At 41.0% G+C, this 24,139-nt stretch overlaps 1 protein-coding gene across 1 annotated transcript in view; it reads left to right on the top strand.

The window, feature by feature from the left end:
• Nucleotides 1-378: 378 nt before the first annotated feature.
• NOX3 (NADPH oxidase 3) overlaps nucleotides 379-24,139 on the top strand; it is a 69,615-nt gene continuing 45,854 nt past the window's right edge. The window contains exons 1-7 of the mRNA XM_081529237.1: nucleotides 379-426; nucleotides 1,058-1,153; nucleotides 1,270-1,380; nucleotides 2,394-2,478; nucleotides 11,438-11,583; nucleotides 14,610-14,791; nucleotides 20,082-20,211. Coding sequence (XP_081385363.1) covers nucleotides 379-426; nucleotides 1,058-1,153; nucleotides 1,270-1,380; nucleotides 2,394-2,478; nucleotides 11,438-11,583; nucleotides 14,610-14,791; nucleotides 20,082-20,211 — 798 coding nt within the window. The remainder of the gene's footprint in view (nucleotides 427-1,057; nucleotides 1,154-1,269; nucleotides 1,381-2,393; nucleotides 2,479-11,437; nucleotides 11,584-14,609; nucleotides 14,792-20,081; nucleotides 20,212-24,139) is intronic.

Raw genomic sequence — 24,139 nt, 5'->3', positions numbered from 1 at the left:
ACAGTTAGGTTATTTTTCAAATTTGCATAAGGACTTATTATCATCCTGACTGCAATCATGTAGAAAATGAATGGGGTATAAAGTACATGAGGCTAATTTAATAAAACAAGCTTTCTTTTCTTGTGAAATCTTTGAAGAAAGGAATCATTAGACAGAGACTTGCCTTGTTTTCACCCAGGTCATGAGGCATGTCAACTTGGAGATGTGCCTTTGGCAAGAAGTCCTTAATTAGAAATTCCTGGAGAGCTGCTCCCAGTAGGTGCTTCCTAAGACAAAAAGATAAAGTAACATAGCAAAAAGGCCCTTGCTAAGGATACAACATCCAGGCTGAGGTGAATAAAAGAAATAATTTGCCAACTGCAAAAGAGCAAAGCTGTCATGATGGGATGCTGGATTTTGAATGAGAGTCTCTCTATCATATTAGTTGTAAGTATCATTTTTGCTATTCAGCTCTAAACATACACATTGCATACCTTGATTCTTCGGATAACTTGTATAGGAATACTAAGTAATGTGAAGTATTGCTCTGCTTAAAAGACTAAAACTTGTTAGAAAACATTCAGTAGATACACTTGGTAAATCCTAATTTACTTTTGCAGAATCATGCAAATCATTATTTTTAAAGTCAAGTGATTTTCATTTGCATCAGGTGTGAATGTTTCTGTAAATTGAAGGAAGTGTTTGAATTAGACTATGACATTGGAATTTTTCTAAAGTATTTTCTGAGTTGATTTTTAAGGATTTCCTCCTTCTTGACATCATTGACTTAACACATTATAGCAATGTTGATTAGGAGGGTTCTGTACTTTTCAGTAAATTCCTTAAAGTATACCCCTGTGTGTTTCAAATCTTTTTTAATGAAGTTAACAATTTTTTATCATGATGATAACTGTTAAAAACTAACCTATAAGAAATAAGTATATGGAATGATTCTGATTGATATTGAAAAGCTTTTCGTTTCACTTTAAAAAAAAGACCCCAAGAACCCCAAGTGATTTTGAGAAGAAGGAAAGGTTGAAGACAGTATTGACTGGCTCTTTTTTCCATTCTGCTCTAGCTCTCATGGCTGGGAGTGAATTTATATCTGTTTATCGACACATTCTATTGGTATGAAGAGGAAGAGTCTTTCCTTTATACGCGAGTTATTCTGGGTGTAAGTAGATTTGGGTACTATGCATTAATTATCATTTCAGAAAACAAAATGCATTCTATTTCTCCCAGCTTTCCTGTTTTACTGTATCTCTTTCTTATGTCTTTACATATGGACAGTCAACACTGGCTTGGGCTCGCGCATCTGCGGTGTGCCTGAATTTTAACTGCATGCTGATTCTATTACCCGTCAGTCGAAACCTTATTTCATTCATGAGAGGGACAAGTACTGTAAGTACTAAGTTATTTGAAATAATTTGCATTCTTATGATCTATTAATAGAAGTGCTATTGAAAACAAAAATGTACTTCGCTACAAAATTCCCAATAATGCTGTTTAGATTGACGTGTGCTTCTTTGTAGAGAGGACACAATGGCTAAAACTGAAAATCGGAAATTGGTACATTTGATTTGTGTTTTCCTTTTGCCATTGACACCTTACATGACATTGGACTCATTGTTCAACCTTCCCCGGATGCTTCTGCTTCATTGGAAAAGAAAGGCTAATGAGATTGACCTGACTCATGAAGATGGAAGCATTATAACAGCTTGAACTATTACCATTTCTGATTAAAAGGAAATAGATACGTAGATGAGTCAAATGCCACTAAAGAAGCATCTCTCTGAGTTCTCAGCCCAGGAAAACACAATCAGTGTACATAGGTTTTAGTATGTAAATTTTAACCCCTACCAGACAAAATGGGGCATTTCCTAATTATGTAGATTTCACTGCGTTGAGTACTTACCTGTGTTTCCTGCCAAACAGAATAATGCACTGTACAGAAAAATGAGACCTTCAATAACCCTTCTAGACTAAATAATTTATCATATAATCATCTTCATAACTTTATGAATATTTAGATGTAGATGAATATAGAGCCTTTCTTTGTGTAATAAGGAATAATTTATAGACTACTTAAACCACATCACTGAGGGTGATGGTTATCATCTTCATTTTCTAAATTAGCCAGCACATGATTATTAGCACGTTTATTCTAGAGTTTTGACTTTTAGCCAGGGAGCTACTAACTCAATTACTTTTATTGAGTTGGAATTTCAGCAAAGCTAGTAATAACCATTTGATCTTGCCTGTTTGACTAATTAATGGCCACTAATTTTTTGTCTCAGGTAGGCCCACCTTTAGTAATTTAGAGGCAGAGCCTGAGTCTTGCTCTCTTAACTCTCATGACACTGCTATTGCTATGATTTTCCCTGAATAAGACTTTCTAATTTTTGTTACTCTAGTGCTTCAGAGGACCATGGAGGAGGCAATTAGACAAAAATCTCAAATTCCACAAACTGGTTGCCTATGGGATAGTCATTAATGCAAGTAAGTGCTTATTATTAATTGTCTGATTAATTTTATAATACCGCACGTTCACTTAATAGTTTTGTTTATTTCCTCCCTGCCAAAGACTCACCCTTAGGTGAAAGAAATCTTTGTCTTCCATCTGACCATACAAACCTTATACAAATGGATTTTTAAATTTCTAATTTACATTCATGCCTTCTCTTCTCTATCATGCCTTCAACTTGTCAAGGAAAAGTTTATGAAACTTCATTTTCATTTCTGAATAATTAAGCTTGTTGATAATACCGTGGTAAAGACCCACTTGAAAAATAAGCACTTTGTTATTCAATATAATTCACATCAGAAATAAAATTGACCTATACTCAAAGTCCCATTCAGTCATGGGAAAATGACTATCAAGTGGTATCACGGGCAATAAAAAGAAAAAAGAAAAGCAAGATGATGTGAACAAGGTTTCGAATAGTATTGAGCTAGTGGATATAAAAGGATCTTGAAAAGATCTGAAGTTTTATAAGCATATAAATTGTTATCACCATTTCTTGAATTAGAAAACAAGAGAGTTCAAGATAAAAGCACCAGAAATTAGCATCCAAGGTCAAGGTTAAACTCTGGTGAGGAAGAAACAAAGACGGGCAAGAACCAACTGGCTTGTGGTTTCGTTGGACAACAAAGACATTGAAATAAAAGGCTATCTGAACAATAAAGAGTTATGATTCAAGACTGTTTTCCTCAAACTAATTTAACTATAAAATGTTTTTCTCTTTTGTTTTTATGCTCTCATGCATAAAAAATAGCAGAGTAAAAAGAACATTCAAAACAAATATAGATTTAATTAAGCAACAAGACATGACAGACGGTGCCCTGGTGCCAATTAGCACAACTTTGGGTGTGTGCTGAGACAAGTAGGGAGAGCTCCCTACTGGCTGTCTTCAACGCCAGATTCAGCCAACCCAGGAAATGTTTGGAAAAGTTCTTCGGTGTTTGTTAAGAATTAAGGGTAAAACTATAGTATGTCCTAGAGAAAACCAGAGAAAGTTTGGAGGACAAAGAGCAGGGCTAATTCATCTTTGTGTTCCAAGGCCTGCAGTGGTGCAGAGTATATGCAGATGCCAATAATCTTTGATGAATGAGTAGACACAGGAAGGAATGAAGACTCAGGGAAGCAGATTTAAGCTCAGAAATGGAAGTCTTTGCCAGACCTTGAAAATTATCTAAAATTAGAATGAGGGTCCCCTGAGAGGGCTGAGTTCCCTGGTGGAGGAGCTGTTCTAGTGGAATCCAGATTGTGACTTGGAAAGTTGCTTCAGAGAAGGAATTCGAGGAAACTCGAGGCTTCCTTTAAAGCCTAAGAACCTTTAATTCTGTTTTAAAAGAGGAGATAAAACACACTACAATGGCAGGAAGAATGCTCACTCTGCAATAGCTTTAAGGCAGAATTGGACTCTAAGAGAAAGTTATAAAGATATTATAGAGAGAAAGAACAAAAAAACCCCAGAGCATCAAACATGTCAGAAAAGGAATCAAAGAATAAAGGAAAACGTGTTATGCAATGATTTTTTCTCCTTAAAATTTTGTGTATGTATATTTCTTCATGCAGAATCATATATCAATAGTATATATATATATATATATCAGTGATGTGTGTTGAATATCTGCCTCCCGTGCCCAAGATACCATGATAGGAATTATATATAACCTCCTGAAACTGGTACAGTCAGTAATGCTTTCAGGACGGAGTATAACTCCCAGGGACAGCAGTTGACGGGAATCAGATGACCAAGTTATTTTATACCCCTGCTACTGATTGGTTGTGTGATCTCAGATAAGTTCCTTATGTCCTACTCTGTGGAATTAAAAAAACAAAACCATTAATGCAGTATATCCATTCTTACGAGATGTGCAGGCTAACTGTCAGGAGCGGACCTCTTGGAAACCTACAGACTTCAAGTCATTTACTGCTGCTACTGCAAAGAGAATCAGATCAAGTGTAGCCTGGTGAACAGGCTCCCATCACCAAGCCCCGCCCACTGTGCACCAGCTCACCCATCACCACTGCTGCCCCTTGCTTTTTCCTAGCTATTGGTGGTCCCTGAGCAGGCTGTGCGTTTGCCCTCTCTATTCCCTTTGTCTGAAAAGTCTGCCCTTTCCTTCTTCACTGGATGAGTTGTCACCATATCCAGGGCTCCATGCCTAGCCAGCTTCCCCGTGAGCTGCCAGATCTGGGCTGTTGGGCTTCCTTATCTCTGGGCCTCAGCCACCCCTCCTACCACACAGTACAATTTCTCAGACTCTGATTACCTTAAAATGTGAGACTGTGACTTATGCCTCTTCTCTCTCCTGGTCCCGGCACATAATAGGTCCTCAACAAATCTGATCAAACCTGAGGATGAGTAGGAAAGTTGGCCAGCAGGAAAAGAGATATCAAGGGATTTCTTGGGACAAGGTGCTAGATGTAAGCGTTCAGGAGTTGCCAGGAAACCGGGAGCGTTTTGGGGTGGACGAAAGATAGAGTGTGGGCAGTGAAGAGACTCAAAATGATGCCAGTCATCCAAGATAATCAATTCACATTCTGCTATGACAGGACAAAGCAGGATGCCCGTTCTCCTTCTTTCCCTCACAAATCCCTGCAGAGAATCTAGTCTTCTCCCTGGCCCTCTTTTCCTTGAATCCCCACTGTTTGCCAGGCTCCCAAACGTCTCCTGGGGCTGTGCCAGCAGGGTCTGACTGCTTTTGAGAGCAGAGGCTCCTCATCTCCCACCGCCATGGCAACCAGCAGCCCTGCAGTTGTTTCCATTCCAAGCAGAGGCAGGAGGGTGGAGAGAAAGCGCTCTGCTTCTCCCAAACCCTGACAAAGCAATTATTACATTTCACATTGATGGAGAAACGCAGCTGGCAACTGTGCTTTTAGGGGGAGAAAAATGCTAAGCCCTGGTTTCGTAGATATACCTTTGCTTTTCACATTTTGTCCTTCTGGTATATTCACTTGGGAGCTGCTGAAAATGTCCCCGTGCTTGCTTTATTAGCATCGCCCATTACGCTGCTTTTCAAATAGCCGACCGGCTTAATAGAGGTGTGTAACCTTGGAAGAAGTGCATCCACGTCGAAGTTTGCGTGCCAGCCTCTAATTTCTCATCCGTTCCCCTATAAGTTGAACTGCAGGCTTTAATTGGTCAAATCATTAAAGGATGTAATTAGAGCTTGGTGAAAGTAGGCTGGGGAGGAGGAGGGAAGAGGCAAACAATGGTATCTATAATCAAGGGCATCACTGAAAATGCAGTGACAGGAACTCTTCTTTTGGCTTCCTGCCTTCCTGCTTGCTTGCCTACGATAAGAACTGCCGGAGCCTTCTTCAACCACTAATAAATCATTTTCAGAGCCCATAACCTCCCTGGTATAAAAATCATAGTTTTGCAGCCTCTCTGTTCTTGTTAATGCAGACCTTTCTGGACTCTGGCCCACAGTAGACCTTGAAGACCCTTCCCATTGAACGGTAGTACTTTAAGCCCGAGCTTCCTTCCAAGGGGCTTGTGAATACCGACCCTGGCAGCTCTGTCTGTCCCTGCAGTTGGCATCTGCTAGGCTCCAGGGGTGGATAATGACCCACAGGCAGCTCCTGATGCGTTGATTAGTTTGTAAACCTCAAGAAACACAGTAGAGACAGGCTGAGACAAGTGACATCAGAATCGGGATGCTGAGAAAAAATGATTTGGAGGCCCCACCACAGAGAACAATTCCGGAGGCCCAATCTCTTTCGGACCTGATCCCAAAGGGATGGCTACTGATCTAGTTCTGCTTGAGGCATGGAGAGTTCTAAAGAGCCATCTCCCCTGTCCTGCCTCATACGATTTAATGTGATTTACAAATGAGTGGCATGCACAGCGTGCCAGAGAATATGCGTATTCTTGCAGAAATAAGACCACAAATTTGAAAGTTTGGGGCCAAATTCTGACTGCAAGAAACACAGCCAGGATTTGTCCCTGGGTCCTTCTTTCTAAAGGCTGCTTAATTAGGAGGTGACTAACTCCAAAATGACTGTTATCACTGACAGGCAGGCAGAAAGATAGCATAGAACTGACCACACTTCCAAGATTCTCCCTCAATTATGCTCCCTTTGATCTCCTGAAAAAGAAAAGGGAGGAAAAGGAACTTTCTCAGGGCAACTGGCTCTAATTGTAGCCTTTATGAATTTTTTTTTGTTCACTCTTCAGTAAAAGTTCCTTATTTGAACTCCAAAGTTCACACACCAATTAAATGTGCATTTGTAGTGTGTCCAAGATTGCAGCTCTCTTTTAACTGCAAAAAATATTTTGGTAGAAAAAATAGTGGAAAAACTGAGCCACAGCATTTTTTAGCATGGAACTCAGGTGGGTTCTGGAAATGTGTACCTTGGGATCTTCCAAGCGATTGGTAGAAGGTCCCGTGAGACACCATGAGAAGAAAACCCGTGTAGTTGGTGACACTGGATTTGCCATAAGACTGAAGAAGCTCCTTTAAGACAGTGTTGATTTTGAAAATGTTTTAAAACGTTAAGTTTCATGTTTGGTCTCATATTGGACTGCAGCTCCCTTTCAGATGACAAATGTTCCCAATTAACTTCAAATGGAGACATAGGAGCCAGACAGCTGGAAGGGAGCCTAGATACCGTGGTTTAGTTCAAGCCATCCCTTTTACAGATGAGAAAACAGGGCCTAAAAGAAGTTAAGTAACTGAGACATGTCTTCTTCAGTATTCTTTCTCCCACATGCTCATACCAAATCTAGTAACATGATTTTGATGACTAAGAAAGAAAAAATAAAATCGTATCACTATTTTATCATATACTTGAAGCAATTGTCACTGTAAACATAGATAGCATGGCCATTCATATTAAAATAACTAAAATGTATAAATGGAAGAGTAGAAAATATAATGTCTGAAAACTAACAAAATCCATATCTCCCCTGATATCTATCGAGTCCCAGCAACCCTGGATTTGGTAGGGAATACCTTTGGTTCCAAGCCAAGATCACAATAAAATCAAGGTATAATCTAAGAGAAAATGGATTCCCGGGTGGCTCAGTGGTAAAGGATCCACCTGCCAACGCAGAAGACGCAGGAGATGCAGGTTCAATCCTCCCTGGGTCAGGAAGATCCCCTGGAGAAATTGCAACCGGCTCCAGAATTCTAGCCTGGAAAATTCCATGGACAGCAGAGCCTGGTGGGCTACAGCCCATGGGGTCACAAAGAGTCAGTCATGACTAAGGAGCTGAGAGGGCACACAGGCACCATCGCCGCTGTGCTGTGCTCAATCGGATCTGACACTTTATGACCACATGGACTCTAGCCCGCCAGGCTCCTCTGTCCATGGTATGCTCCAGGCAAGAATACTGGAGTGGGTTGCCATTTCCTTCTCCAGGGTTCAAACCTGTGTCTCTTGCATTTCCTGCATTGGCAGGTGGATTCTTCACCACTGTACCATCTGAAAAGAAAACAACATGGAGGTAGCTGGAGAAATGAAACATTTAAGATATGAATTTTAAAGTACATAGAAAAAAATGGAAAGAATAGTTTTCAATATATTCCCTGAAGGGCTACCTTGTGAAAAGCATCTTGGGTTTTCATGCTCTACTTCATTAGGTTCTTCAGATTTGTTATGGGAAACCTGGAAGTAGGAATAGATGAAGAGCTCGATATCTTTGCTCATTGAATAAATGTACTTAAATTTAGTTTATCAGTGTCAAATGCTCATGTGGAAATCAACCTAATAGAAAGTAGATTGTGACCAACAACTCATTACATGGGAGAAAGAAGCTATAGAATGTAAACTATAAAAGACCTAGACTTTACCCTGTGTTCCTTTTCTGACCATCACATGTAGGTTATGTAATGGTAAATACATCACCTAATTTGGGGCTTGAAGCTCAGTGTCTATTTCTATAAAATGGGAATAACTCCTCTCTCTCTGGTGTGCGTTAGTCTGCAGAGGGAGAACTGAAGAGAGGTATGAGCAGAGGCGTGAGGGTGAAGGGATAAAACGCAGACAGAGGATTTACACCCACCTACAAAGAGGACTCCAAAGATAATGATCTGTCATAAGTCTTAGGAGCTCTTTGACTCTAGATTAAAGATACCAAGTGAGCTATTCAAAGAGTCTAGCTAGGCCCTTAGGAGAAATTCATCTTCAGTAAACTGTAAAGTATAGCAATTATTGATTAGAGAAAAGAAGCAATATAACTTAAAGGTCAAAGGATTGGGCTCTGGCATAGGCAAACAGAGTTTTACCCTACCTTTTCCATCAATGGACTACAGGTCTCTTAATTTATTAAACACTGATCTGTAAAATGGGAATAAGACTAATATTTGAGGATTACATGAGATCATACGCCTAAAGAATTTATAACAGCATTTGGAGTATAATAAGTATTCAATATATGTTAGCTAGGAAAAAGATTACTTGTTTTTCAAAACTTTAAGATAATTGTCAGAAAACAGCTACTAAAAAATACTAGACAATGTTTATGTTGAACTAAGAAAATAATTTCCTTTTTGTATACAGCATATTGCAAGAGATTGCTGCCGGGTAAGCTTTTCTAGCTCCATGGATGCTGGGACCAAACAAGGCAGCCCCTTCAGAGACATGGCTGCATATATTGACAAATAGAACATATGAGGAAAGACAGTACCTCCTGGGTGCTCATCTCATGAAACCCATAAGGAGATAGTCAGCATCATAGACTCAGAAACACTGTCACGTGCTTTGCATTCTTAAGTAAAGCTTCGACCAAATGTATACTTGAATTGATTTCCAACTTAAAGGCTGTAGAAAAATGTGCAAAAATACATATTAGCAGAGAAAATGCTACTCTAACAATGCTGCACATAGATTGTCTCTCTGGACCTTTCTCCTTTTCTGTAATCTCACTCTGCAAATCATCACTAAGGACATGCATGCTCAGTTGCTTCAGTCGTGTCTGACTCTTTGTTACTGCATGGACTGTAGTCCACCAGGCTCCTCTGTCCATGGGATTCTGCAGGCAAGAATACTGGAGTAGGTTGCCATTCCCTCCTCCAGGGGATCTTCCTAACCCAGGGACTGAACCCGAGTATCCTGTGTCTCCCCCATTGGCAGGCATATTCTTTACCACTGAGCTACCAGGGAAGCCCTTACTAAAGACAGGCTGGTGCTAAGCATGTGCCAGGTGTTGAGATTTCAAGATGATCAAGTCTTGAAGGGTCAAAATCCATCAAGAAATGCAGGTAAAAGACAATCAGAACCATAATATCTGGGAAATGTCATCAAGGCATCATCCATGCCTGTGGAACTGAAGAATGCTTGAGAAAACAACTTTTGAATTGGGTCTTAAAACAGGAAGACTACTTTGCAGGGCAAAAAAGGGAATGGCTCTGTTAAACGGAACTCAGGTGACAGAGAGAAGAGGACAAATAAGAGATGACATTTCTAAATATATTTGCTACTAGAACCAAATGCCACCGACTTCACAGAACCTCCTGCTGTTCCCTTTTCCCTCACTCCCCTCACCCACTCCAGTATTCTTGCCTGGGAAATTCCATGGACAGAGGAGCCTGGTGGGCTACAGTCCATGGGGTCACAAAGAGCTGGACATGACTGAGCTACTAAACAACAACCACACCTCAACTCACAGTATACAACCACGGATGACTCCAGAATTCACCCACAACTGTAGAGACTTCTAATAGTAGAAACCTCTGCAACTTTTCACTGTGGGTGCAAGGAAAAAAAAAAAAAAAGATGTCAACTGGGAAATTACCTATCCTCTGGATAATGAATTCTCATTTCACACTTGAATCTGATCTCAATGGCGAGTATCATCTGGCCACCCAGCAGGGCTCCCATCGGCAGGAAGAGCCTCAGGATGTTCTTGTCTGAATGTTGTGGCTGCTGGCATCCCCATAGATTTCAGAAGAAAGTAGCACTGGGCATAGACTCCTTAGGCCAGATGATGCTTTGATCTGAGCTTGTTCTCTTCACTTGGAATTTAGACATCACCAATTCCCAGAATTAAAAAACTAAATTTTCTTCTTAAGAATATACTGAGAGGTTTAGTTTCATAAATGCTTATTTTGATCCACTGGGAATAACACATGTAAGTATATGTGTGTATGTGTACATATATGTGTGTATATATATATATTCACTAAAATGTATAAAGTAAGAATAAAACATATAATGTCTGAAAGAGAACAAAAACACTGTCTCTTCTGGTATCTATATCATATATCATATGCATATATACAAGTGTGTTTGATATACAGTATCCTAGAAAAATACTTTCTGATTTCTTAGGAAAGAAGATATGTGTGTGTATGTGTATCTTCTTATATATATGTATAGGATGGACTATACATATAATTAGCTTGTATATCATAATATCTATTCTATGTCCAGAATGATTATACATTTATAATTAAATTATGGTGAATTGAAATTTACTTTGTGTCTTAATATAATTAAAATGAATATGGTGATGGGTTGCATGACCAAATTAAAAAAAAAATGAATGTGGTAAATCATACAATATCTTCAAAAGTATTCAGTTCATTTCATTCAAGACACTAGGAAAGATGCACAAATTACTCTTCCGTGGAGGTTACAAAAACCAGAACCTCAGAGAGTCTTGACCAGATAGACATTGAGTTTTTAAGTCCAAAGGAAGAAATTAACATGGCTCCTGTTCCGTGTCGTGCCCTACCCATGAGTGAGTGAAGTCGCTCAGTCGTGTCCGACTCTTTGCAACCCCATGGACTGTAGCCCACCAGGCTCCTCCATCCATAGAGTTTTCCAGGCAAGAGTACTAGAGTGGGTTGCTATTTCCTTCTCCGGGGGACCTTCCCAACCCAGGGATTGAATCCAGGCCTCCCCCACTGCAGCCAGACGCTTTGGCGTCTGAGCCGCCGGGGAAGTAACCACAAAGGAAGAAATTAACACGGTGCCTGTTTCTGTCGTCCCTACCCGCAGCCGTCCACATCGTGGCCCATTTGTTCAACCTGGAACACTACCACTGGAGCCAGTCTCCAGAGGCAGAGGGACTTGTGGCTGCCCTTTCCAAGCTTGGTGATGCCCCAAATGAGACCTACCTCAACCCCATCCGGACCTTCCACACAGTGAGTTCTTCTTGCATGTCACATCGTTTCTCATCCCCTAAATCCTTCCTTTTCTGATCCCTTTATAAGGAATCCTGTATTTCAAAAGCTTTCGATAAGAATTTTTAAAAAGCTGGAGAGCCGGTTTCTGCCAAAATGCTAACATCAATTTCACCTTTTAAAAGAAGTTCTTTTCTTCTGCCATCATCGTTGCTAAGAGGTTATGAGCAAGGAAAATTGATGCCACTTAATTAGTTTATACCAAAAATAAATAAATAAATACACCTAAACAAGGAATGAAATAACCGATTACAACTTTAACCTTACTTTCAGTTTTTAAAGTAGCTCATGATTAGATATTTGTTGCCAATATTAGAATCATAAAGAATGTAAAGTGCCATCTAAATTCAGGGATGATGAATTGGATGTCTTTGTTTTCAGTTTGCAAATTGTTTTCTGGATCGCTCTTCCTGTGTCATTTTTGGCACACAAATGACTAGCTAGTTTGCCAGATCTGATGCTGGGCAGAGCAGCTAATTCCATAATGAGACCTGCATGGCTAGTGACATCATTAATGCTAACTAGTTGTGTGCACATGTAAGAAACAAAAAGAAAACCCAATGTGTAGCCACAGAAATCCTCCTGAAAAGACATTTCTCTCCTTTAATGCACCCCCTACCTCTGTTTTCCTGTTCGATCTAAACTTTTGCCATGTACTACCTATCATATTGGAAAATGTCTCCTGCAAGGCGACCAACATAGAAAATCTGTATTGCCCAAGAAGAGCCTAAGACAATACTCTCCAAAATGGAAATTCTTCCAGTACTCTCTGGGCCATCTCTTTAAGTGACCCTTTTGCCCATTTAGCCTTACTTGAAGAAGCAATATTCAAAGTCTCTTTCTGGGGAAATTCTTCCATGTCATGTCTTTTAATTATCCTACAGTGATTTTGAAAATCAGACCATTGATCTAGTACAGCTACATTTTCTTAGCTGACAATAATTAGAAGCTACAGAGGCCCTAAGCCTGTGGGAATGGAATGCCTTTGGTGTACTTATTGGAGCTGCAGGGTTTATCTGGGCACCTACTGGGGTTAACTCTCTCCCCCATTAAGGCTCTGGGAAATCTGTTGTTATACATACCCAAGAATAAATTTCGAGATTTTGAAGAGACTATACAGTAAATTGTATTTATTACAAATACTTTTAAAGTAATTTGAAGCAAATTAAACATGATTAAGCTACTCCCCATATGGCTATTTCAAAATTTTAAAGGCAATATACTATGTAAGTACTACTTAAGTTCCAGAAACCTTCTAATCTGGGCTATTTACAGAAAGATGGGTATCCATAACACAACAGGTACATTATAGAGCATTTCTAACGAGACACAGAGGAATTGTTTTAGATGATCCCTCGCAACTCAAACCAGTCTATAAATATGTCACAAGAAGAGGGAAGTGGGGATTTGCTTTAAAGAAGAAAGCAAAGAAGAATGATTTGAAATTAGCACACCATGTGATATCAATGGATTTCTAAAATGCCTGAGTACACTGGAAAAAAAAGTCTTTTAAATGTTTTAGACATAACCCTTTCAATTTTATTTCCACTGTTTGCTCTACAAAGAAAAAAATAAACAACAGAGAAGTCCCTGTTTAAATTACCTCAAGATCTCAAAGCGGCCCAAATCAATGAGATTTTACTGACAAAAAATACAGTGTGCATTTATGGAGCTCATGGTTGTCTCAAAGATAGTAACACAGTGTGTGAATACTAATGACTTGACCAGAATATGGGAAACTCCCAATAAAACAGAATGTTTTATGATTCATATTCTAAAAAGCTATTTAACCATCCTCTACACTAACAGGTCAGAATTCTGGCCTTGTGGCAGGGTCTATCTGATAAGAATAGCTGTATCTTTATTGATCACATAGGATTTACAAAGACATATTCCAAGCCTCCTGAGGTAGCGTGAAAGAAATGCAAGTCATGGTCCTTCCAATTAAAAATCGAGAGCAAGGAATAACTGCCAGGGGAACAGAGTGTGCAGTTGCTTTATTAGGGATGCCCCTGAGGGACCTCTCCAGAAAAGTGTTTATTAATGTTAAGATGCAATTAAGCATAGTGAGTCTCATTTTTATTTTAAAAATTAAAAGCTTGAAACTTAGGGGGTTTTTTTGCAGTATTGTATCTTAAAATGCATTTTCATATATTGCCCTAATTTCAATTCAGCATCATCAACTTTGGCATGATGGCTGATTTATACAGATGGGAAAAAAAGTGGTTAACAAAGTGACATTGGACAGAATTTGAGCATAGTGAATTCCACCCTCAGGTGGCAGAGGAAAGGATTAGAAAGTCCCTTGTTAGTGTATGGGAACCCTTTCCAAGGTTAATGTGCCTCTGACTAGTACATTTTGAATTGATCCTGCTTACTCCTTGGAAGGAAAGTTATGACCAAACTAGACAGCAAATTAAAAAGCAGAGACATTACTTTGCCAACAAAGGTCCATATAGTCAAGGCTATGGTTTTTCCAGTGGTCATGTATGGATGTGAGAGTTGGACTATAAAGAAAGCTGAGCACTGAAGAATTGATGCTTTTGAACTGTGGTGTTGGAGAAGACTCTTGAGAGTCTCTTGGACTGCAAGGAGATCCAACCAGTCCATCCTAAAGATCAGTCCTGGGTGTTCACTGGAAGGACTGATGTTGTAGCTGAAACTCCATTCCTTTGGCCACCTGATGCAAAGAGCTGACTCACTGGAAAAGACCCTGATGCTGGGAAGGATTGAGGGTAGGAGGAGAAGGGGACGACAGAGGATGAGATAGCTAGATGGCATCATTGACTCAATGGACATGGGTTTGGGTGGACTCTGGGAGTTGGTGATGGACAGGGAAGCCTGGCGTGCTGCGATTCATGGGGTCGCAAAGAGTCGGACACGACTGAGCGACTGAACTGAACTGAACTGTTTGGATTCTCAAATGTTGATCCTAAAATGGAAAAATAGAACTGAGACATTAACATCATGGTGTTTGTTTCTTCTAGAACACAATCACTGAGTTGCTAACTACAATTGCAGGCATTACTGGCCTGTTGATCTCTCTGGCTTTGATCTTGATCATGACCTCTTCCACCGAGTTCATCCGGCAGGTGTCCTATGAATTGTTCTGGTACATGCACCATGTTTTCACCATCTTCTTTATCGGTCTGGCTATCCACGGAACAGGGTGAGTCCTTATGACACTCAGTGGGTAAGATTTTATCTCTGTGAATCTCAGACTAGTCTTAGAAAGTCTTTTGGATGGAGGAGCATGACATGCAGAACAGATGGACACAGAGAACATATGAAAAAGCAATTTCACTATGTCAAACATAGTGAATTTTTTAGTTATGGTGAATAAAAAAGCAATATAGATGGTTAAGGACTTCATTTTTCTAACTAATTCTGTTGGGGAATCTTGACAGGTATATGAGCATTTTAATGAATGCTGGATAACAATAGATCTATATTGTATTTAGAATCTATTTCCACAATCCAATCTATATGGGAATCATTGGGATATGTATTTTTGATACTCAGATTTTACTTTTGATGGACTAAAATCATCCACTAGGAAACCCAGTGTGGTGGAGGGGACAGAGTGTGAAATGACCAACCTGATCTAGGCTGTGCCACTAGTCACCAGAGTGACCACTTGCAAGCCATTTCAGTTTTTTGAACCTCAGTCTCCCCATCTGGCATCTGGAATTCCTTTTTGGCCAAACATCCCATAAAATGGTGTTCTGGCATTCAACACCCAGCTTATACTCTTAATTCCTTCATCAGGAAGCTAGAGTAGCATCATCTGAAGTATAGGACCTTCAAAGATAATGTTTTTAAGTCTTTACATGTTACCAAAATTGTGCAGGAGGCAGTGATCAAAACCATCCCCAAGAAACATAAATACAAAAAGGCAAAATGGTTGTCTGAGTAGCTGTACAAATAGCTGAGAAAATAAGAGAAGTGAAGGGCAAAGGAGAAAAGAAAAGATATATTCATCTGAATGCAGAATTCCAAAGAATAGCAAGGAGAGATAAGAAAGCCTTCCTCAGTGATCAGTGCAAAGAAATAGAGGAAAACAATAAAATAGGAAAGACTAGAGATCGCTTCAAGAAAATTAAAGATACCAAGGGAACATTTCATGCAAAGGTGGGCTCAATAAAGGACAACAGTGGTATGCACCTAACAGAAGCAGAAGAGATTAAGAAGAGGTGGCAAGAATACATAGAACTATACAAAAATTGTCTTAATAACCTGGACAATCATGATGGTGTAATCACTCCCCTAGAGCCAGACATCATGGAGTGAAAAGTCAAGAGGGCCTTAGGAAGCATCACCAAGAACAAAGCTAGTGGAGGTGATGGAATTTCAGTTGAGCTATTTCAAATCCTGAAAGATGATGCTATGAAAGTGCTGCACTCAATATGCCAGCAAATTTGGAAAGTTCAGTAGTGGCCACGGGACTGGGAAAAGATCAGTTTTCATTCCAATCCCAAATAAGGACAATGCCAAAAAAATGCTCAAACTACCGCACAATTGCACTCATTTCACATGCTAGCAAAGAAATTCTCAAAATCCTCCAGGCTAGGCTTCAACAGTACATGAACCGTGAACTTCCAGATGTTCAAGCTGGATTTAGAAAAGGCAGAGGAGCCAGAGATCAAATTAGCAACATCCGTTGGATCACAGAAAAATCAAGAGATTTCCAGAAAAACATCGACTTCTGCTTCATTGAGAACACTAAAGCCTTTGACTGTGTGGATCACAACAAACTGTGGAAAATTCTGAAAGAGATGGGAATACCAGACTGCCTTACCTGCCTCCTGAGAAATCTGTATGCGGGTCAAGAAGCAACAGTTAGAACCGGGCATGGAGCAACAGACTGGTTCCAAACTGGGAAAGGAGTACATCAAGACTATATATTGTCACCCTGCTGATTCAACTTGTATGCAGAGTACATCGTGCAAAATGCCAGACTGGATGAAGCATAAGCTGGAATCAGGATTGCTGGGAGAAATATCAGTAACCTCAGATATGCAGATGACACCATCCTTATGGCAGAAAGTGAAGAAGAACTAAAGAGCCTCTTGATGAAGGTGAAAAAGGAGAGTAAAAAGGCTGGCTTAAAACTCAGCATTCAAAAAACTAAGATCATGGTATCCGGTCCCATCACTTCATGGCAAATAGATGGGGAAACAGTGGAAACAATGACAGTCTATTTTGGGGGGCCCTAAAATCAGTGTGGAAGGTGACTGCAGCCATGAAATTAAAAGACGCTTGCTCCTTGGAAGGAAAGTTAATGTCAAACCCAGACAGCATATTAAAAAGCAGAGACATTACTTTGCCAGCAAAGGTCCATATAATCAAGGCTATGGTTTTTACAGTTAGTCATGTGTGGATGTGATAGTTGGACCATAAAGATGGCTAAGCATCAAAGAATTGATGCTTTTAAACTGTGGTGTTGGAGAAGACTCTTGAGAGTCCCTTGGACTGCAAGGAGGTCAAATCAGTCAACCTTAAAAGAAATCAGTCCTGAATATTCATTGGAAGGACTGATGCTGAAACTGAAGCTCTAATACTTTGCCCACCTGATGCAGAGCCGACTCATTAGAAAAGACCCTGATGCTGGGAAAGATTGAAGGCAGGAGGAGAAGGGGACGACAGAGGATGAGATGGTTGGATGGTATCACCGACTCAATGGACATGAATTTGAGCAAGCTCTGGGAGTTGGTGATGGACAGGGAAGCCTGGCGTGCTGCAGTCCCATAGGGTCACAAAGAGTCAAACATGATTGAGTGACAACAACAAACTAGTTTGTCCCATATTAATAACTTCAAAAATTGATTTTTTCCCCATGTTAAAATTTTAAAGCACATTCATATATGTGTATGATCAATTTGACCCCAACAACAGTCCTGTCCAACGAAGATGGTGCTGTTATTCCCATTCCATAAGGAGGAAATAGATGCTCAGAGGGTTAAGTGATTCACTTAAAATCCCAAGGCAGATAAATGGCAGAGTCAGACCCAAGACACTGGTCTTAAGACAACCCAACGTTTACTGGTAACAAGCCCTGGAGATCCGTCTCTACTTAGGTGAATAAAACATTCCTCAACACTTGCGAGAATGTGACTGGTGATATTGCAAAGCCCTGCATGGCTTGCCAGAAGCTTCTCCTCTACTACCCACACTCACTAGACACCCCGTCCTGTACTCATTCTCCCACCCTAGCAGCTGCTGAGCACAGGGGGCTGGTCTCAGAGGCGGGCTCTGCTTCCGCCCAGGTCTGCAACACACGGCGACAGAGACTGGGTGGCGGGCCGAAAAAGTCACACAGCCCGTGGTGACTGTGGCTCCCATACGGGGCCCTCTGGCAGTTCTTCTCAGTTTGCACCTCCCAGCAAGTCAGCTGCCTCCTCCAACTTCCCACCCCATACTAGATGCACCCCTAATCTTAGCCTCCCCTTCTTGAAGGGGTTCTGTGTGCCTTCCGCTGGCTCTGCCCGGTTAAGAGCTTCCCCTTCATCCATTAGCTTGTCCAACACACAAACACAGGAGGAAAAATTGCCCCTGGCAGCATATTTAACCCTAAATCAACTGGCCATCCCTCAGCTAATCTTTAGAAACCTAGTCAGTCAATGTTCACATTGATGCTGCTGCTTGGCTAAGGGCTTTCTACCCTCTTTTAACTTTAAAATACCTGCACTTGACTCTCCTGGATGTGTCATCTCTCACCCTGACTGTTTGTATTTGGGGGGTGGGGTGGGTGGTATGTAGGCCCCAAGCCTTCCACCCCAAAGGCTGTCAGGGCTTCCTTTCTCTATGAGTTCTTCTGCTGATGCCAGAGTGTTAACCCCTGGAGTTCACTTGAGAGCTCTTCATAATTCACGTGTGTCTAGTAGACCTCTTCACAAAAATTATGCATGCATCGCCCTGATCCTTCCTCCTCAGCATTCACTCCCTGGTGCATTGTAGGAGCACAAGAGGATTTCAATGGGCAGTGTTTCACTGGAGATATTTTTTAATATCCAAATAACATTTCACAAGATGAAATTTTTTTTTTAAGTCATTTTAACTTATTTGAAAGGCTTATTTTGGGATAAGGGCCTCATTTAATCTTCTCAGCTTGAAGTATTCTACAGCTACTGTTTACTGCAAAAAGTAATTTGCAAATTCTATACAAAAATGCCAAGTAAAGTAGGATTATTGCAATGTGTTAAAGCCCACTAATCTTCTTATTATGGGATGGCATAGATGAAGACATAAAAAGTTTAAAATTTTTTAAAAAGATGCTTACTGCATTTGAGAAATGTTCTGAGGTCCCTTGGGATGCAAGAAGAAATGTCTGCGGCCTGAGAAGGAAGGTGTTAAAATTTACAGATTCTTTTCATCTGGCTCCTGTATTTTATCCACTCTTCCTATGTCTGGACATCGTTTGCTCATGGGAGATTCACAGATAGTTTTGCTCATCTAACTCAAAGGGATGTTATCAAGTTTGGATGACTTCCATAAAACAGACTAGGACAAAGGCCAGGATGGCAGTTCTCCAGGCCACTTCCAAGGGCATTGCTGCACCTTCCTCCCAGGCAAAAGGGGATGTGTTATTCCACAGGCTACCCAGGACCTGAACAGTGTGATGCTAAACTTTCTCTTCAAGGACCACATTCCTCAAAAAATAAATCCATGTATTTCACTCAAACACTTAGGAAGTGAGCAATTCCTAGGTTGTATGACCTCAGCACCCCATGCGTCACAGCCTGTGCCCCAGTGGGTAAAGGAAAGAATTTGCCCCGAAGCAAATTGTCCGGGATCAGTTGATACCACATCTGTAGGAAATCTAATATAGCAGGATCACAGGACTCTTGATCCAGTGCTCCATTCATGAAGGCCAGCTTCTTTTTTCACTCTCCAATTCAACAATGTCATCTTGAAAGTCACATTTTACATTGACCTATTTGGACCCTGTCAAATACTAAGTCTGCTCTGGGTCACTGGGGGGACATATACCATTATTCAGGACACTTCTTTTGGTTTCTTCACTTGACAACTTATAGGTGCTCAGAAACAAACCAGGAAGGGAAGAAGTTCAATAAATTTGCAAAAGACCCAAATAGTACAGTTAGCCAATTAGCCCGAATCAGCAATCAGGACAAGATGTAACCTAATTAGATTCAACAGTCTACAAAAGGATGTGTTCAAACAATTTCCTTCATTATGAATTCTCTAATGGAGACACTTTCAATTTAACACAGGATACCACTGAGGGGCACTTCTTTTCTGGGCTCTTCAAAGTTACTCGAAGCTTCTTAAATTCCTATTTTTATAGAAGCTCAGGGAAATGTACCCCAGCCCAGATTGCAAGACAGTGAAAGTGTTATTGTAGAGTCCATCATAGTCTATGTATCCTTGGCAATCACAAGGCACAAAATCAATTTCAAATCTGAGGGTTTTATTATTATTATTATTTTAATGACAAGCCGGATTGTTCGAGGCCAAACCCCCGAGAGTCTCCTGCTGCACAACATCACCTTCTGCAGAGACCACCTGGAGGAGTGGCAGGCAGCGGCCCGGTGCCCCGTGCCTCAATTTTCTGGCAAGGAACCTTCGGTAAGAATGAGCCCAGAAGCTTTTAAAAATAGCTGTCGCCACAGTTAAAATAGCTAGAGCTTTTACATGCTTGAAAAAAAGAACAGCCCGTGTCACCACGAGACAAAGCCAACTCTTTATTAAGAGTGCTAATGGAGGACTCGAGTTATGGATAATTTCAACAGAGATCCCCTGCCAAAAGCACTCTGTTCGTTTTGAAATGTGTTCTTCCACTTACGTTTAAATATGGATGTCAGAGCGTGGGATTCAGAGCCCCGCACACACAGCCCTGTCTCTGGAGGAATCAGAAAGCGGTGAGCTCACCACCCTCTGCTGTCTGCACACTTAGCTACCTGATGCCATGGGTGACTGCCCACTCCATCCTGAGGACTGAGAGCATCCCTTATCAACGAACGTTAGGCAGCACCCAAGTGAAAATCAGGCCACCTTTACAAGCTTGCCACCTTTGTTTCCACAACTTACGAGACGGAAAGAAATTGAAAGTACATACATTTACTTCCTCTTCTAATTAAGCTTCTATTCCTGAAATAATGACAATATTAGACCAAAATAGACTTAATTAGAGTAGATAATAGTGTCCACAAGATCTCAGAAGTAAGATTTCCTGGGTATGCTGTCAGGATGACAGTTGATGGCATGCTGCTGCTGCTGCTAAGTCGATTCAGTCGTGTCCAACTCTAAGTGACCCCATAGACGGCAGCCCACCAGGCTCCCCTGTCCCTGGGATTCTCCAGGCAAGAACACTGGAGTGGGCTGCCATTTCCTTCTCCAATGCATGCATGCATGCTAAGTTGCTTCGGTCGTGTCCGACTCTGTGCGACCCCATAGACAGCAGCCTGCCAGGCTCCTCTGTCCACAGGCTTCTCTAGGGAAGAATACTGGAGTGGGTTGCCTTTTCCTTCTCCCAGTTGATGGCGTAAATAAATAGAAATAATAATTTTCTTCGGTCTCCTCATGTGTCTCAGAACAAGGCAAACCTTAGGACAGCTGGGTAATGCGTAAAAGAAAGTGAGTGAAGCCAGCAGATTAAAACAAGGAGGAAACAAGGGACAAAAAAGTGCACAGTTGTGCTCAGTCATGTCTGACTCTTTTGCGACTCTGTGGACTGTGGCCCCCAGGCTCAGCTGGGTAATGCGTAAAAGAAAGTGAGTGAAGCCAGCAGATTAAAACAAGGAGGAAACAAGGGACAAAAAAGTGCACAGTTGTGCTCAGTCGTGTCTGACTCTTTTGTGACTCTGTGGACTGTGGCCCCCAGGCTCCTCTGTCTATGGGATTTCCCAGGCAAGGGCACTGGAGTGGGTTGTTAGTCCCCTTCTCCAGGGGATCTTCCCCACCCAGGGAACGAACTCGCATCCCTTGAGTCTCCTGCATTAGCAGGCAGATTCTTCACCACTGAGCCACCTGGGAAGCCAAAAGATATGTATCATTTAAAAATGGGATAATAGTATATAAATGGTGAGGATTCAGGAAATTAAGTCATCAGCATATGAAGAATATAATGATTGACTTTTTCAAAAATCCTCAACTCTGTTAAATTAAGCACTGGATTTTAAGGATGGAAACTGCTAGGAGGAATGTTTAAAACCAAGCGAAGTGAAATAGATGTGCCCATTAGACTGTGGTTCTTTTAATGGCCAGTATAGATTGTCTCTGTCTTAAACTCAACTATCGGGAGCCACTACCCAGCCTGCATATTAATGAGGAACATGAATGCCTCTCTCAAATGTTCAGCTACAGTGTCTCCATAAAAAAATCAATACTCTCCCACACCTCCTGAATACAGACTAGAGCCTGCTCCCAGGAGCGTTTGCTGACATTAATTATCATGAGAAGGGGAGACGTACCCACCTCTCTGTTCCCTCTCCCCTGCTCTACCTCCTCGCACACCCAAACGCATGTTGTCACTCTTTCCCATTATTTTTAATGGATCCTGATTCGAAGCATGTGTGGGCTGTGCAATTACCGCTTGGCTGAGCTGTACAATGTTCTTTCTGTTGTCTGAGAGACACCGAATCCAAAAGGCATCCCAAGGACAAGGAAGGGTTCCTGCGCCTCACTGCACCACACCTACCCCGTCTTCGCAGACCTCCATCTCTTCCTCTTTGCCTCTCTTGACTCAATGCGTTTTCATGGTGCTTTTCTCAATAGAATATTTATCAGCTCACCTTTAGGGTGCACCTACTCTCCCACTCCTCCCAAAGCTGCCAGTGCTGCACGCATCACCTCTACAAACGGAGCTGATCAAAGGAACCGATTACATCATTATTTCACAATCCCCTTTTCCCCTACTTATTTCACTCTCCCTTTCTTCCCAAACTCACAGACACATGCTGCAAGACTCCAGACTCTAGAATTCCTCATGCCATCCATTTCGAAAGATGCCTGGTCTTCCTTAGCCTATTTCATTTAACTGCAGCTTTAACAAATAATAATAATGATGACTGGTACTTTTTAATTACTAAGGAATGATGTCAACAGTATAGGGAAAAGCTTTAACTGAGGTAGAGTTAATTCAGCAAACTCTTGCCAAGTGGCTATTATATACTTGGCATTGCGCTAGATGCAAGATTCAGGGATGTGGTTCCCACCCCCTGGAAATTCTATTGTCTCGAAAAAGAGGCCATTCATAAACACACACATAAAATAAAATCAAAGCCAGCATGTTCTTATTTTCTGGTAGGAAGGAAAAACCAGGAGTGAAAGTGGAGGAAACAAGTTTCATTACTGCAGCTTTTAAATCAACATGGTTTTACTTCTACCATAAAATACTCACTGTACCGTGACTTTTTCAGTATTTTTTAGAGAAGAAAATATAAAGCTAAAAATCCACAGAGTCTTTTAACATTAAAGAAACTTAGATACTAAATAGCCCTGGCCCTTTATTTATTAGATGGAAAATTGAGGTCCAAGGAGTTTTCATTTCTTACCTATGGTCACAGAGGGCATTCCAAGCAAAATCACATCAAGGAGCCCAAGCTTCTAACTCTCTAGCCATGAACTTTCACCTCTGTGCTCTTCAGCATTCATTTTGAATCTCTGGCCTCTTCCCATTCCTCATTTTGCCAGCTCTCTGCTGCTAGCCACAAGTATATGCCCCCAACATTGTATTCACCTCTGTGAGCAAAGCTGAAACATTTAGGAGCTTGGAGGGAACCCAAATAATAACTTCCTTCAACTCTCCCCATTTTATAAGGCAGAAAAGTTGAGTGTAAAAGGACCCAAGATTTTCCTAAAGGCATAGGACAAGGGATGGCAACTCCAAGACCAGGACCCAGGTCTTCTGAGACCCATTCCAAGGCTCACCCCGTCACATGTCCCTCCTGCTCTGTGCTGTCCCTCCTTGTTTTCACTCGCTCTTGCCTATCCTGGTCATCCCTGTTGGGAAATATATCTTTGAATATTCATCTCTGGCCATCTTCTCCTCCATCTCTAATTTTCAGGGGCTCCAAGAATATCACAGTATAACTAAACTAGGCTTTCTCCCCCTGGAGCAATTTATATACTAGATAGAGATAGAGGTGAGGATTAATAGCTTACATTCACCTTCCTGACTAACCATACAAAGGAAAATAATCCATTCCATTTTATCAACATGGAAAAAGCAGAGACCGTGACTGACTTGACACCAACAAAATGAAATGTGTGATGTCTCAAAACTTTCTAAAATGGGCATGAAAGATTATTTGTAAAAATACATAGAGACTATGGGAGTGTTTTTGCAAATCTCTCTCTAAGCTCATACAGAAAGAATTGCATCCTTGCTATCTTTTCTGTAAATATCCAAGCCTATTCTCAAAATACTTTCTGGTTCATTCAAGCATAAGAGACCTAAGGACTCACTGCTTTCGTCCAACCCCATCCTTCATGTCTACCCCTTCCTGCCTTTTTCCCTTACTCTGATCATCATGCCCACCTCACCCACAGCATA

The sequence above is a fragment of the Giraffa tippelskirchi genome, chromosome 9, assembly GCF_054371585.1.
Source record: "Giraffa tippelskirchi isolate mGirTip1 chromosome 9, T2T-mGirTip1v1.2.pri, whole genome shotgun sequence".
Taxonomy (NCBI): domain Eukaryota; kingdom Metazoa; phylum Chordata; class Mammalia; order Artiodactyla; family Giraffidae; genus Giraffa; species Giraffa tippelskirchi.
This window is presented reverse-complemented; position numbering and strand designations above follow the sequence as displayed.